General features: G+C 46.3%; 1 protein-coding gene across 5 annotated transcripts in view; it reads right to left on the reverse strand.

Annotated features, from left to right (window-relative positions):
* The window catches only part of ASTN2 (astrotactin 2), a gene marked incomplete at both ends in the record, with an annotated part of 818,546 nt that overhangs the window by 43,486 nt on the left and 761,072 nt on the right, over nucleotides 1-13,988 (reverse strand). For all 5 annotated transcript variants that reach the window (XM_084237291.1, XM_084237290.1, XM_084237288.1 and 2 more), the window contains one exon: nucleotides 8,099-8,240. In XM_084237291.1, the coding sequence (XP_084093417.1) occupies nucleotides 8,099-8,240 (142 nt within the window). The remainder of the gene's footprint in view (nucleotides 1-8,098; nucleotides 8,241-13,988) is intronic.

Genomic DNA, 13,988 nt, shown 5'->3' on the forward strand with positions numbered 1-13,988 from the left:
AACTTTGTAGCAGAGCTACAAAATAGACCTGAACTCTACCTGGCTGGGTTAGCGGCCCTTCCTCTGTGTTCCCGCAGCTTCAGGGCTTTCCTGCAACACCAAGTCAAGCATCAGCAAACTGCCTAGTCCCTCTGTCTCACCATCAGACTGTGAGCTCTGTGAGGGTACAGACCTAGTTTGGCTTCACTTGTTCTGTATCCTGAGTGCTGACCTTAGTGGGAGGCCCAGGGGAGATGCTGAATAAACTCGTCCTTTCCCTGAGTACCCAGCAAGATAGTCAGCTATTATGAATAGGAAACGCTGCTTCTGGATGCTTGCAGACCAGAGCTGAGCTGCCCCTGCTGTGCCACTGTAGCCCAGCACTTGTGCCTCTCAGGACATGCTCATGGGTTTCCCAACGTGTGAAGACCCCAGTCTCCTTGTCTGCTTGAACCAAACAGCCATCCTGCCTCTCAACCCAGCCTGCTCTCCCTATATACCATGGTCAGTATTGCCACCGAGCTCAGGTTCTGACACAGCCATCCCTGGCTCCCAGCTGCCAGCAGCAGCAAGTCCAGCTCCACCGCTGGCATCCAAGGCCTCGCCCCCACATCCTTCACCCTCACGAGTTCACACACACAGCCTGTGCCCTGCTCCTGCGGAACCCTGGCGGAACCCTGGGTGAAATCCTGACATGGTTTGAGGAGAACAACAACCGGCCTGAGAGTCCCCAGCAGGTTTTAGGAGCCTCACTGTCTGTGGATTGAAAACAGTGTTCTCTTTCCCCTACGAGTCTCTCTTGGCTTGGGATGTATGCTTATTTGCTCCTGGCTGGAAGACAGCGCTTCCCCTCTCGGGGGCCCCAACTGTACACTGTGGAGCGGTCAGAGTGACCTGGTGCTGGACAGAATAGAGTCTGGATTCCAGACTGGCCCTGTACCCCAACCCCTTGACCAACAGGACACCACAACCAGGACAAGTTCACCTTCCCAAGGATTGGGGACATTAGCGGTTCCAGTCCCTGCTGAGCCCTGGGACCCTGGGCCACACCCAGGTACCTGCGCACCCCAGAGTCACTTGCAGGCCCAGGCCCTTGTGCTCAGGTCAGGTGAGGAGGGGAGCAGCAGATACAAGGAGAACAGAAGATGGGCCCCAGCACGAAAGGGATTGGGGAGTGATAGGTAAAGGAGAAAGAGACAGGAGATACAGACACCAAGAAAGCAAGTGTAAGAGATGTACACACAGTCGAAAAGACAGAGAGGATGTGAGGGTGACACACAGAGGTGGCAACTGTGATAATGAGTAAGAGGCAAAAGAGCAGAAAGGGAGGGAAAAAGAAGAAAAGATAGGAGAGAAATGATAAAGAAATATACAGGAGGGGAAAGCAGAGGAGGCGGGAGGGAGGGAGAGTGGAAAGGATAGAAGGAATAAGGGAGGGAGGGAGGGAAGAGGACAAAATTGTTCTGAGAATGGTTCACAGAGAAAAGAAAAAGCCAGTCCCAAGCAGGAGAGGAATTGTCAGGCCCCTCCTGGCTTCTTTCCCTGGTGTGTCCTGGATCAACCTCAGGCCCGAGCCTCAGCTCACACTGGCCCAGAGGCCGGAGCCCAAGCCCCTGGTCAGCATGGAGGCTTCCTCTGTGCATATCTCCTTTCTCCTAGCAGCTGAAAGTCCCCTCAGAAACTGGCCCGTCATGTCAAGGCCTTGGCTCAGGAGACCCACTGAACAGACTGGGTCACTGAAACCGAAAGAGAAGAATTCAGCATGACACTGGCTGAATGAAGGCCTTCCACCTGGACCCAAACCCTTCCCTCTCCAGTTACCAGGGGCCTGCATCCCTCTTCTCGCCTCCCTCGCTGACAGGCACAGCCTCCGAATGCATGAACTAGCAGTATAATAACTCTGCTACAAATGGGGAAACTGAGGCCTCAGCAGTGGAAAATCCCTGCTCCGGCTTCAGAGCTGCTCAGGGCCAGAGGCAGGGTGACCCGCAGGTCTCTTGTCTCCCATCATTGGGCAAACATTTTTGAGAGCCAGCCCTAGAGGACTCCTGATGACTTTTATGCTGTTTCCAGTAAATTCTGTGCTGATTCTTGGCACGAAGAGAGGAAATGAAGAGGGTAGAGTGGGAATGTAAATAAAGGGAAACGTCGAGATTTCATCTAATATATAATTATAGTATCCATGGCAGTGGCCCTGGCTGCTCTTACAATGTGCTGCCAGGCTGTGCCCAGGGTAGGGGGGGGTGTCCCCAGGGCACTGGAGAGCCTAGTTAATGCTCCACCCAAGGATTCAAGCCCCCTGGGCTTCTGGAGTAGCATCTTTGGACCAGGATCCTGAGTCTGTTTTTAGAAACACATGGCAGTCTGCAGAGAGGCTGGGAAACAGCTCAGCAAGTGAGAGCTGGGAGGCCAGGGTATCTCAAAAATGGTAGTTGAGAGCCCATCCTTAGGGAGGAGTGGGGTCCTCCGACAGACTGCAGTTGAGCAGTTTGTGGGTGTCACTGCCAAGATCACAGGAGCAAGATGAAGTCTGGAGGTCAGTGGTAACCAGGTAGCTTTGGTATGAAGACTGAAGATTGTTTTCCATGTTGTTACAAACTTATCTGGGACAGACCTTTACATGAGAGATCCCTTCAAACAGCTTTCACCCCCCTGACCCCTGCCATTTCTACATATCCAGTTCTCGTAATCTAATGGGATCATTTCAAGGTCAGGCTCTGGAAAGAAATTGGCTGACCTCGAATCTTGGCTTCTCTACTTACCAGCTCCCTGGGTCTGGTCAAGTTAGCTAACCTCTCTGAGTTAGTAAATTTCATCTGTTGGATGTCAATAGTATTAACTGCCTTAGTGAGTTGCTTTGAGGATTAGATTGGAGAAGATTTATGAGAGAAAGAGAGAGGGAGAAGATTAGAGAAGACAAGACAAGAGGAGAGAACTAGGCCACAGCATAGCACTGGTGAAAAGTGAGTTAAAGGACTGAGTAAAGGAGAGAAGTCATCTCTCCAGATTTCTGCATTGACTTGGAAACTTGTTCAAATCATTTATAGCTATTTGGCTTATTTACTGGCATCAGGTACCATTCTAGGCTCCACAGATACAGGATGAAGCAGGCAGACACAGAAGCTGCTCTGTGCTCACTCTCTGAGAAAGGATGGACAACACAGAAATAGACACTAACTCATCACAACTTCAGCAAGCACCACGGCTTTGTGTGGCAGGTAAGATCCATGGTCAGTAAGGTGGTCAAAGTCCACCTGAGGGGATCCACTTAAGCAGGGGCCTGCAGGAGAATAAGGAATTATCATGGGGAGAGGCAGGAGAAGGCCATCCCAGGGAAAGAGAACAGTAGAAGCAGACCTTGAGGAAAGAAGAGACTGGGTGATTCTAGCAAGAGTGGCTGGGGAGTGCTAGGTGGAAGGGACCAGGGCAGCAATTAACTTGCTCTCTCACTGGGGTGCTATGACCACAAGGGCATCAACAGGGTGACGCCAGGCACATTGTTTGGGTCAAGTCTGCAGGAGTAATCTTAGTAACAGCCTCCTGACATTATCAAGCACCCGCAAAGAGCTGGGCCCTCTCTTATGCTCCTGATGTTTGTATCCTCACAGCTCATTGTATCCTTGCAAGCCTATGGCATAGGTCTTATGATGATTCTGTCTTACAGATGAAAAATCTAAGTCTCAGAGAAATAAAGAAATTGACCCAAGGCCCCAAAGTGGCCCCTGTCTGATGTCAAAGGCCTAATTTTAAAATATTGCCTGCATGGTCAAGAGTGGGGAGGAGAGTGTGGACTCAAAGAGTCTACTGCCCTACTCATTCTTGATCTCAGCCAAACACAGAGGGGTCCTGATACCCTCCTTGTGCAATGACCTTATGAAAAATTGCAAAGCTCTTTCTCATCTTTTGTCCCATTTCATCTTGGCAGCGATACTGGGAGGCAGGCTAGTTGTCTTTGTTTTATGGGTGCCATTCATTAGCTCCATTTTGTAGATGACAAGATGAGTTGTGAAGTACCTTCCCTGGGGACCTACAGGCGGCAATCTGGGCCTTGTCAGCCCTAAGCAGGGCTGCTTTCTACCCTTTCACTCATACTCTCACCAGAAAGATCTGAAGGAGCCTGTGAATAAGGACAAGCACAGCATGTGGGGCAGGGAAAAGACAGGGAGGGGTTGGAGTCATCTTGGGTCTGAATCTCAGTTTTATCTCCTCTTGTCAAGTGATTTTGGGTGAAATGTTCACCCACTTAAGCCTCCGCTTCCCAATCTATGAAATGGGAGATGATGATGATGCAGAGGGTGGTGATCATGATAGTCATCATATAGCCAGAGGGTTATAGTGAGAATTAAAAAAGGCAGCACTTGTGACCCCCTCGGCATGGTACAAGGCACACGCTCCATGCTCTGTAACTACCGTTAGCACCAGTGCTGCCATTGCCTGGCAGTACCAGCAGCAGTGCTGATCAGGACTTGGTGGGAGTGTCCACCCTTCCCTCATGGGCAAGCGATAGAGGCTGCCATTTCACAAATGAGGTTATCAAGGCTGAAGGAGGGGGAGGCCCTGGCCCCAGGTCTCACTGATACAAGTCAAGAATCCAAGTGTGGGAACTGCCGTCCGACTCCTGACCTTGGACTCTTTCTTCACAATGCCTGCCCTTCTCCAGGGCCTCGGTTTTCCCTCTACTCCTCTGCTCCAACTCCACCCACTCGAACTAAGAAGGGGCCTTCACCCAAGTCTCTGGTCCCACCAGGGATGTTGGCGCGTGGTTGTCATGCCCGAGCTCCGCTGGCATTCCTTTCATAGAGCTGAGGCCAGGGAGGTGAGGGCGGGCCTGGGGCAAGCCTCTGAATGTGTGGGAATGAGCCCCCCACCCCAGGAATCGGGCCTGGCTGCCGCTGCATGTTTGCTCAGGACTCATTGGCAGTCATCCATGATTCGAGAAAGGCAAGGCGGCCAAGACAAGACAGAGGCTAATTACCCTGGGTAATAGGAAATTGGGGAGCGGCAACAAGAAGGGTGTCCAGGCTTCTGGCCAGGCAAGGGGCAGGACTAAGGATGCCCAGCCTGGCTTCACCCATCCAACCTGAGTGGAGATTCCTGCCCAGGGGTTACCCTGGGACTCCAACAATCCAAAGGTGCCAGACTGGCCACACTGTCAGGCCTTCAGGGGACCCTCTCTCTCCACTGCTCTGTTTGTTTTCATTCAAAAGCAAAACAAATGAAACAAACAAGGAAATTAAATTTAAACAGTGCCCGGGTGCTGATGTTTCTGTTTTGTTACACCAGGGTGAGCTTAGGACAGAAAATCAGCCTTGACTTTCACTCCTCCAATTGGTCTCAACCCTGTGGCACTGTGTAAAATTACATGCATGGAGGGGCTGCAAAAGCAATTTGCCTGTGTAGGTGGGGTGGAGAGAGGGAGGGGGAATGGTGGGGGGCCAGATTCAGAGACAGGGTGGGGGAACTAAAACTCAAATAAGAAAAAAGACTGAGATACAACTGCAGAAACAAAAATTAAGAGAACACATCGAAAGGCAAAGGACTGAAAGGGAATATGGCAGACAGTGAGTTACACAGAAAATATGTAACAGAGAGGAAGGAAGAGGATGAAGAGATGGATAGAGAGGCAGGTTGACATGGGAGGGCAAAAGCCAAGTGAGAGAGGTGGGAAAGCTGGAAGGGCAGGAGCCTGGGAGGAAGAGAGAAGAAGAAATCCCAAGGCAGGACTCTCAAGCTGGGATACACCTAAAGCACCTTCATTTTGAAGATGCTGAAATTGCATAAAAAGGAGAAGAGGGGACATGTGCCTGGAGTCTGCAGTCCCGGAGGCAGAAGCAATGATAGCAGGATCCAAACCCCAACTTTTTGCCTCAGAGGCAGCTCCTCTACACCTGTGCCCCCTAAATCCTTCCATCAAGCCTGCTGGCAATGTGGCAGGGGGCATTTGGGAGGTGACTGAACTTCATTAAACTAGGGACTAGACCCATCCTCTCTTTGCATCCTTTCTCCCCAACAGATCCTGATTAACCATTCTTCCCAGGGCTGGTGGGAAGTTAAACTGGCTCATGGAGTAGTTCTCCAGTAGCTCTGCCCTTGCAACAGGAGACACTGATAACCAGGGTCTGAGTCAAAAAGACCAAAACAGGAAAGAGAAAGTAACTGATGTTTCCTGCAGGCTTCCTGGATGCCAGCAATCTGGCAAGCCCTGTTTGTAGAGTACCTCATTCAAGCTTCTTCCTTGGAACCCTCTGAGGTAGGATTACCAGCCTTCTTTCCAGAGCAGTGAGAAATGACATTCCCCAGGTCAGGTTATGAGTGCCAGGCAGAATCCGGATTCACACCCAGTTCAGACTGTCCCCAAAGCCGGAAGGTCTTTCCACTGCCATGCATGACCTTTTTGGCTCACGAGGGAGAAAACTAATTTGGGGCAGGAACGAGCAAGCAGAAAATGAGAAACCCCAAGCACTGACACTGGGACTATTTTAAAACATGAGACTGATTCGGTGATACTTCATAGGAGGAGAGCTGCCAGTGGGGTGAGACACTAGCCCATATGGCACCCTGACTCCTTACCAGAGACCTCAGGTTCAAAAATGCAATAAAGAAGTGTTCAGAGTTAGGGATGACAAGGAACAAAAAGCACATTTCCAGGAAACATGAAAGGATGTTTCTTACCTCAAGAGGAGGGAAGGGGGTAGGGTTTCAGGTAGGCTGGGAGGCAAAGAAGAACGGAGGGGAAACCTGCATTTTGAAGGGATGGCAGAGGATGCATCAGCTCTTGGTATTCATTGCTTTTGGGGTTCCATAAAACATTTCTTAGCTCTCTACAAAATGGACCTGTAGGATACCAGCCTGGCTAACACCAAGTTCCCACAGTGTCACCCACAGACTGGCTTCCTCCTGGTCTCTCAGTGAATGTGAAGCGCCTGAGGGCTCTGGCCTTCTCCTACATGCTCTAACACTGGAGAGCAGAGGTGTGTGGGGAGCTCAAAGGAATGATCATCACAACAAGGGCAATTAAAGCAAAGGGGCTATTGCTACACGTCTCAGTCTCCTAAGGAAGCTCACCACCGTTTATGATGATCTCACCCAAGCCTCTTGTGAACCTCAAGTGAACCCAACACCTTATTTTATCCACACTTTTACAGAGGAGGAACAGAAGGGCTCAGAAGGTTGAGAAACGCGGTCACTGTCAGACAGCCCATAAAGTAAATGAACGATAGTATATGAGAGTGGATGAATACATGGATGGAAGGATGGACTGATGGGCAGTTGGATGGGTAGCTGGATGGTGGATAAAGGAAAGAAGGAGAGAGGTGGGAAGGATAAAGGAATGGATTAATAATTAGATAGAAAAATGGGTAAGTTAATAAATTGGTGAGTGAATAAAAGAAAAAATAAATGTGTGAAATAACTGGTGAATAATGCTTGTTAACAGCTGTGCCTTGCTAGGTTCATAGAGACTCAACCTATAATTTTTCATAGTTAGGGCACATGAAGAGAGCTGTTCTCTAAAACTCTGTAACTTATGGCAGCTGCATCCATATGTAAAAACACTCATTGACATGGGAAGCAAAAGAAAAATAAGCTTCTTTTGCCTCTGAGATCAATGGATGAATCTCAGATGAATCAATGAAGGCACCCTCAGAAGTCTGGATGCAGTGACTTTAACATATTTGATGAAGGAGTGGTTATGGCTCTATTTCTAAGAGACTGGCTAGATCTAGTAATAAAAAAATTCTGTGTCTACATACTGTACATATATATGCATGTATATACTTCATGTATTCACAAGAGTGATCATGGAATTGGCAAATGAACACCAGACAGAGATTCCTACTTGCCAACTTGCCATTTTCTCCCTGGGCTGCAGATTCATCAGCAGGAAAGTGGTTTTGAGTTTCTGGCTACCCTGAGCCATTCAGCTTTAACTTTATATGACTTAGTGACTCATCATGGCCACACTCCTCCAATGGACTGCTCAACCTTAGCATCTCAAGGTGCACACACAGGCTGGCCAATAAAACATTTGGCTGGCCTAGACAGATTACTCATGCCTTCCTTCCCAGGCTTACGATTGTCTTGTCTGCTTCATACTCCCCATGCACCCAGCATGCCTTACTTGTAGAGACCATCGGGTTCCAGACACTTGAAGATGACGGAGTAGATGCTGACTTCAGGGACCTCTCCGTGGCTTCGACCAGCTGCTACACACGATGTGCCCAGGCCAGAGAGTAAGTCATCAGCAAAACTCAGGAATTCTCCTGGAGAGAGACAAAGAAAGATGAGCTCCCCAGCTCAGACCTTGGTGAGCAGACATTCTTGCTATCATCCAAACCCATCAATATGTCTGGATACTATTATCAGGAGGATTAGTGCACAGAACAAGCACAGGAAATGAAAATAACACTAATTAATATCTAGCCATGATGATTACTAAATTGTGTGCCTTAATGTTCCCACTTAAAAAAAAAAATGGGACGGGCCTCCCCGGTGGCGCAGCGGTTGAGCGCTGGGTTGCAAAGCTGCCCGCGGCCTCTGTGGCGCCGGTTCGATCCCCGGCTGCTTCCCGGCCACCGGAGGAGGGTCCCACATGCGCGCAGACCTCTCCTGCCGCCCGCTGCTCCCCTCAGCAGTATACTTTGGTCCTTCTGCCTGCTCTGCTCCCCTCTCTGGCTCTGGTGAATTCTCTCACCCTCCCGCGCTTCTGACTGTACCCAGTGCATGTATAAACAAAACAAACAAACAAACAAACAAAGAAAACATGCCTCTATAAAAAAAAAATAAAAAATAAATGGGACTATTGATATCTACCTTCATGAGCTTGTAGCCAAAGCTCAAATGAGGTGAAATACTGTATTACAAAAAGGCAACAAGGAAGTGGTATTTTCTGTCCCAAGTAACCATGCTGGCCTGATCCCTGCCATTAAATTTCCCTTACCTCTATGAGCAAAGCCCTTCCTTCCCAGAATAGCATTTTTTCTTCCTTGTATAATGAAGAAAGTGGGATATGGCTGTCAAATTGGTATCCTGTTTTAAGGTCACTCTGATGCACCAGATCTGTGCAGTGTTCAGTTTTGAAGGACATGCAGTCCCATCAAAGGGGAAAGAGCTCCAGGACTGACATCGGGCATAGGGCATAGGACAGGTAGGGCCAGTGGAAGAACGAACGTCCAGAATTCCAGGAATTGCGTTTTCTAAAAACACACTAAATCCAGTCACTGAGTTCTAGCAAGCCAATGACGTTTACTAGAAACAGGACTGATGAGGAAGATAGAGGAAGTCTAGAAGGACTAACTGAGTATCTGGAATCTAGGAATCTAGTCTTGCTTTGTTAAGCATGACTATAAGGAAACATTTGAATTATCAATCTCTCCTTTTCCATTTCTACCTCTTCTAGTACCAATATTGGATCTTGCTTTTTACCAACCTTCAAGTTATATGTTATACACTCCCTGCTAGGTAGAAACATCTGTAACTATTTTTTTTTAATTTTTTATTTTATCTTACATATTTTTTACATCATTTTTCAATTTTGCACAATGTATGCATTTTCATCTTGGTTATATTCCCCACACAATTTCCACCCCCCCTTATTCTGACCCTAATTCCTCCTCCTCACCCCATAGTGTGTCTCTGATTTATAGTTGCTTGTTGATTTTGATTTTTACTTTATTATAATTAGTCTTTTTCCTGGTCCCTTTTTTAGGTTTTCTAAATTCCTGCTATGAGTGAGACCATCGAGTATTTTTCTTTTTCTTTCTGGCTTATTTCGCTGAGCATGATCCCTTCCAGCTCCATCCATGTTGCTGCAAATGGCATGAGTTTATCTTTCTTGATTGCTGAGTAATATTCCATTGTGTATATGTACCACATCTTCTTGATCCAGTCATCTATTTTTGGGCATTTGGGTTGTTTCCATAGCTTAGCTATTGTAAATAGTGCTGCTCTAATAGGAACCTCTAATTCTTTCTTCAACTATAATTCTATGAGGATAATTACCTTAAAAATTTTAAGGTGCAATTTCACGTATGCCTTATTTCACTATTAGATCCATAAAATACTGTCTATAGTGCCCTTTAGAATTGTATTTTTGGGCCTCCCTGATGACCAAGGGCTTAAGTCTCAGCACTATCACCTCTACGGCCTAAGTTCGATTCCTGTCCAGGGAGCTAACTCGTGTATGGCTCAGCAGACCTCTCCTGCCTTACCTGCTGCTCTGCTTAGCAGTGTAATTCAGTAAATCTGCTCCCCACTCTGTCTCTGGTGAATCCTCTCACCCCCTGGCATCTCTGGCCTATGCCCCAGTTCTTCTATGCAAAATAATAATAGTAATAATAATAATAAAATTAGAATTGCATTTTTAATTTATAAAATTCAATATCACATGGGAAAATCAAATAATGTTCTATCCTGATTAAACATCTTTAGTAAAATAAAAAAAAAAAGAATAACTATAGAGCTTTGGGCATCTAAGTTCTCATCCCTGTGCCTGAGTTTTCGCCTCTATAAAGTGAAAGGGCTAGAATCCTTACTAAGATTTTTGAAAAAAATAAAAGCATAGATATGCCCAAACAGGGTTATTAGGATAAACACTGCAGTGTTATTTAAACTAGCAAGAATGTAGAAACAACCAAATATTCAACAATATAGAAATAGCAATATCAATTATAGTTCAATGATGCAATGGAATATTTTACAGCCATTACAAACAAAATCGAGGAAGAATATGAAGCTATACTGAAGGAGCTATAGGAAGGATTTTCATGACATACTAGGTTAAAAAGCAGGATACACCATTACAGAATAGTCTAATTTGGGGTGGAAATTTTACCTGTATGCCTATTTAGAAGGAGAAGGAAGAAAACACAGCTAATGCCTAAGAGTGGTTTTGTCTAGAGAGTGACATAATGGGTACTTTTTCTCCCTTATTTTTGCTGAGCTCTATTTTTAAGTTATCTACAGTGAACACGTATTGCTTTTCAAACAAAGAAAAAAAATCAATAAAAATTACTTAAAAATAGATCAAGCAAATGAGCCAGACTACATGGTTTCTAAGCTCCCTTCCAATTCTAAAATTGGATGATTTAGAAGCAAAATAGGCATGTGAGGTATTTTATACCACACAATATGAAATGGTATGAGGCCACCCGACTGCTGATTCCTTGTCCACCTCCTTCAGCCCTCATACTCCCTACTTGCTTATTCTCTTAGTAATAAACAAGAAAAAAAAATGTCCCTTCAACTATTAAAAATGCCTGTCTCTGCCTGGGACTGAGCAATCCAGCGTAGCAGCACCATCATGGCCAGTCACGCCTGCCAGGTGTCTGTGAAAACGGAGCCCAGAGATGCTGCTGTGTGCTTCTCTCCCAGGCAGCTGGGCGGCAGAACATGCAGGTCACTTCTGTTGGTCTTCCAAATGACAGTTTTGTTCTTCCCTCATCAGTGATTCATGTCGGCTTGTCTGTCTGCCCGATGACTGTGGGACTGAGGTGAGCAGCAGGCCTACAAGGTGTCTGTCCTTTGGGTCCAACCCAGCAGCTCTGATAGTGTAGGTTGTCTTCCACTTTTCACAAAGACAATGTACAGTTCCTAGACTCGATGCACAGAAGCCAGAGCCAGTGGCCCAGTTGGGCTCACGTCAACCACGTGCCATTTCAGCCGCGTTGCCAGCCAGGCTGAGCACTGGACTCTGTTTCCACCACTTGGGCAAGTCTCTTGACCTCTCAAAGTCCTGGTTTTCCTTTCTGTGACAAGAGGCAAATACCTCTTTAATGGCTTTGGAGTTTAGAAAGAAAGACTGACTCTACAAAGAAATTGAGGTCTAGAACCAGAAGTTTTGCTGGAAAATGAAGAGGTAGATGAAGTATTTTTTATTATAGATTGTGGCACCCCACCCCTATTTCTTCTGCAGACCTATGTCAGCTTCTTCCATGATAAAATCATAAACTGACAATATCTCTTTTCCAGTACTTAGCGAAGCAAAGGATAGGGGCGGGGGGTGGGGAGAAGTGAGGAACCGAGCATGAAGCAAGAGATTATTCCCAGGATCCCAGGCCTTTGTTTCACTTGGTTTCTCAGGATTCCAAGTCTGGCTGCTTCCATTTGTTTTCTTTGAGTTTGGATACATGTCTGTCTGCTTTTCAATTTGTTTCCAGATAGCCATTGAAAGAGTTGGCCCTTCATGAGGGAATTTAGTTATGCTTGTGGCCAGTATTAATGAATTGTCCACCAGCCAAAAGATGGCTGATGTTCATTTTCCAGTGGGCATAACTTTGCAGATATTTCCATGCATTTTAACTCAGACCATGGCTAAAAGCCCCATCCCTATGTCAAGTCAGTAAGATTAGCACCCGGTGTTAAGGTGTAACAGATTTATTAGTTCAAGGGAAGAACCTGGATAATGTGGAGTATATGACTTGTCATCTCGAGGACATCAGAAGGCTATTCAGTGTCCAATCTTATCTGGGACTATACATACCTAATGACCTTCAAATGGAAAGAGTTATAAAGAAGGATCCTCTGGGCCTCCCTGGTGGTGCAGACGGTTGAGCGCTGCACTGTGAAGCTGTCCACAGCCTCTGCAGCACGGATTCGATCCCGGCTGGCCTGTGAGAATCCCACATGGTGCAGCAGACCTCTCCTGTCTCACCTGCTGCTCCCCTCAGCAGTGTATTTCATCAGTCTGCCTGTTCTGTTCTCCGCTCTGTCTCTGGTGAATCCTCTCACCCTCCTGCGCATCTGGCCTGTACCCCAGTTCTTATATAAATAAATCTTTTTTTTTTTTTAAAGAAAGATCCTCACATTTACTACCTATGTTCCATTTTTCTATTCAATTGTCACCACATTTAATCTTAATGAGTTAAATACTACCATCCTGGCGGTAAAGCTGAAGCTAAGCTTACAAACTTAGGAAAGGACAGGACTGAGATTTGAACCCAGAGCTAACTCCAAAGCTTTATCTTTTTTATGTTATGCTGCCTCCTAGAGAAAGTTTTAAAAAATAGTTAGAAAGCAAGCTTTCTCAAGTCTATTTTTTTTTTTTTTTTTGCCATTGGATTCATGCTACTCTTAACTCCATAGGCCTGGGGGATGAGACAATAAAAGAAATGGTCCCTGACCATCTACAGCTTGTAATCTGACAACAGGCAGGGTTGTTAAATACAAAAACAGACCCATAAAGTACATTGTAAGATTGCTTTTTTTGGAAAACTATTCCAGAAAGTTTAAATGCAACTTAGATGGAGACAGGTGGATGAGGCGACCCAGACTGTCTTTCCTCACTTAGTGGGGGTGGGCGGTGGGGGGGCGGCAGGGGCACTAAGAAAGGCCTGGGGGCATCTTGGTGCACAAATGCAAACACATGCATTATGGACCCACAACAGGCTGAGTTCTCTCTGGCAGCAAAGTGATGGAATGAACAGCAATAAGAAGTTGGACGCTGAACGACATTGGTCATGAAGTCCTGGCACACCCCCCAGACAGAGTGCCCCGACAGGCTCCCTGACTCTCCACATCTATTTAATCATATGTAAAAGGAATAGAATAATCCCTAACTTACAACGCTGGTGTGAATATCCCACAGAGTTATGTGCATATTGTTTACAAACCCACTAGCACAACATCTGGCATATACTAAGGACTCAAAAAATTTATCAACTCTCATTATTCTTTTTTAAATTTTTGCTGTCATCCTAACTAAGGAGGGAGATAGGGCCTCTAGAGATTGTTTATTCCACCTGCTCCTTTTCCTGGTGATAAAACTGAACACTGGAGAATGGAAACTTTGGGATATAGATTTCGAACAAAGGCTTGATCTCTAGATCCTTACAACCTATGAGATAATTCATATCAGTTGGTCTATGAGATAAAACTGCTGGGAGGAAAAGAGCTCACAAAGCCAACCCAGCAGCCCTTGCTTCTCAATTTCTGACCCCCACCCCTCATTCAACATGAAGGTGAGTTCTGTTGCTTGGGCATTTATGATGTGCCAGACACACAGGTCTACCTTG

The sequence above is a fragment of the Talpa europaea genome (genome assembly GCF_964194135.1).
Source record: "Talpa europaea genome assembly, chromosome: 7".
Taxonomy (NCBI): domain Eukaryota; kingdom Metazoa; phylum Chordata; class Mammalia; order Eulipotyphla; family Talpidae; genus Talpa; species Talpa europaea.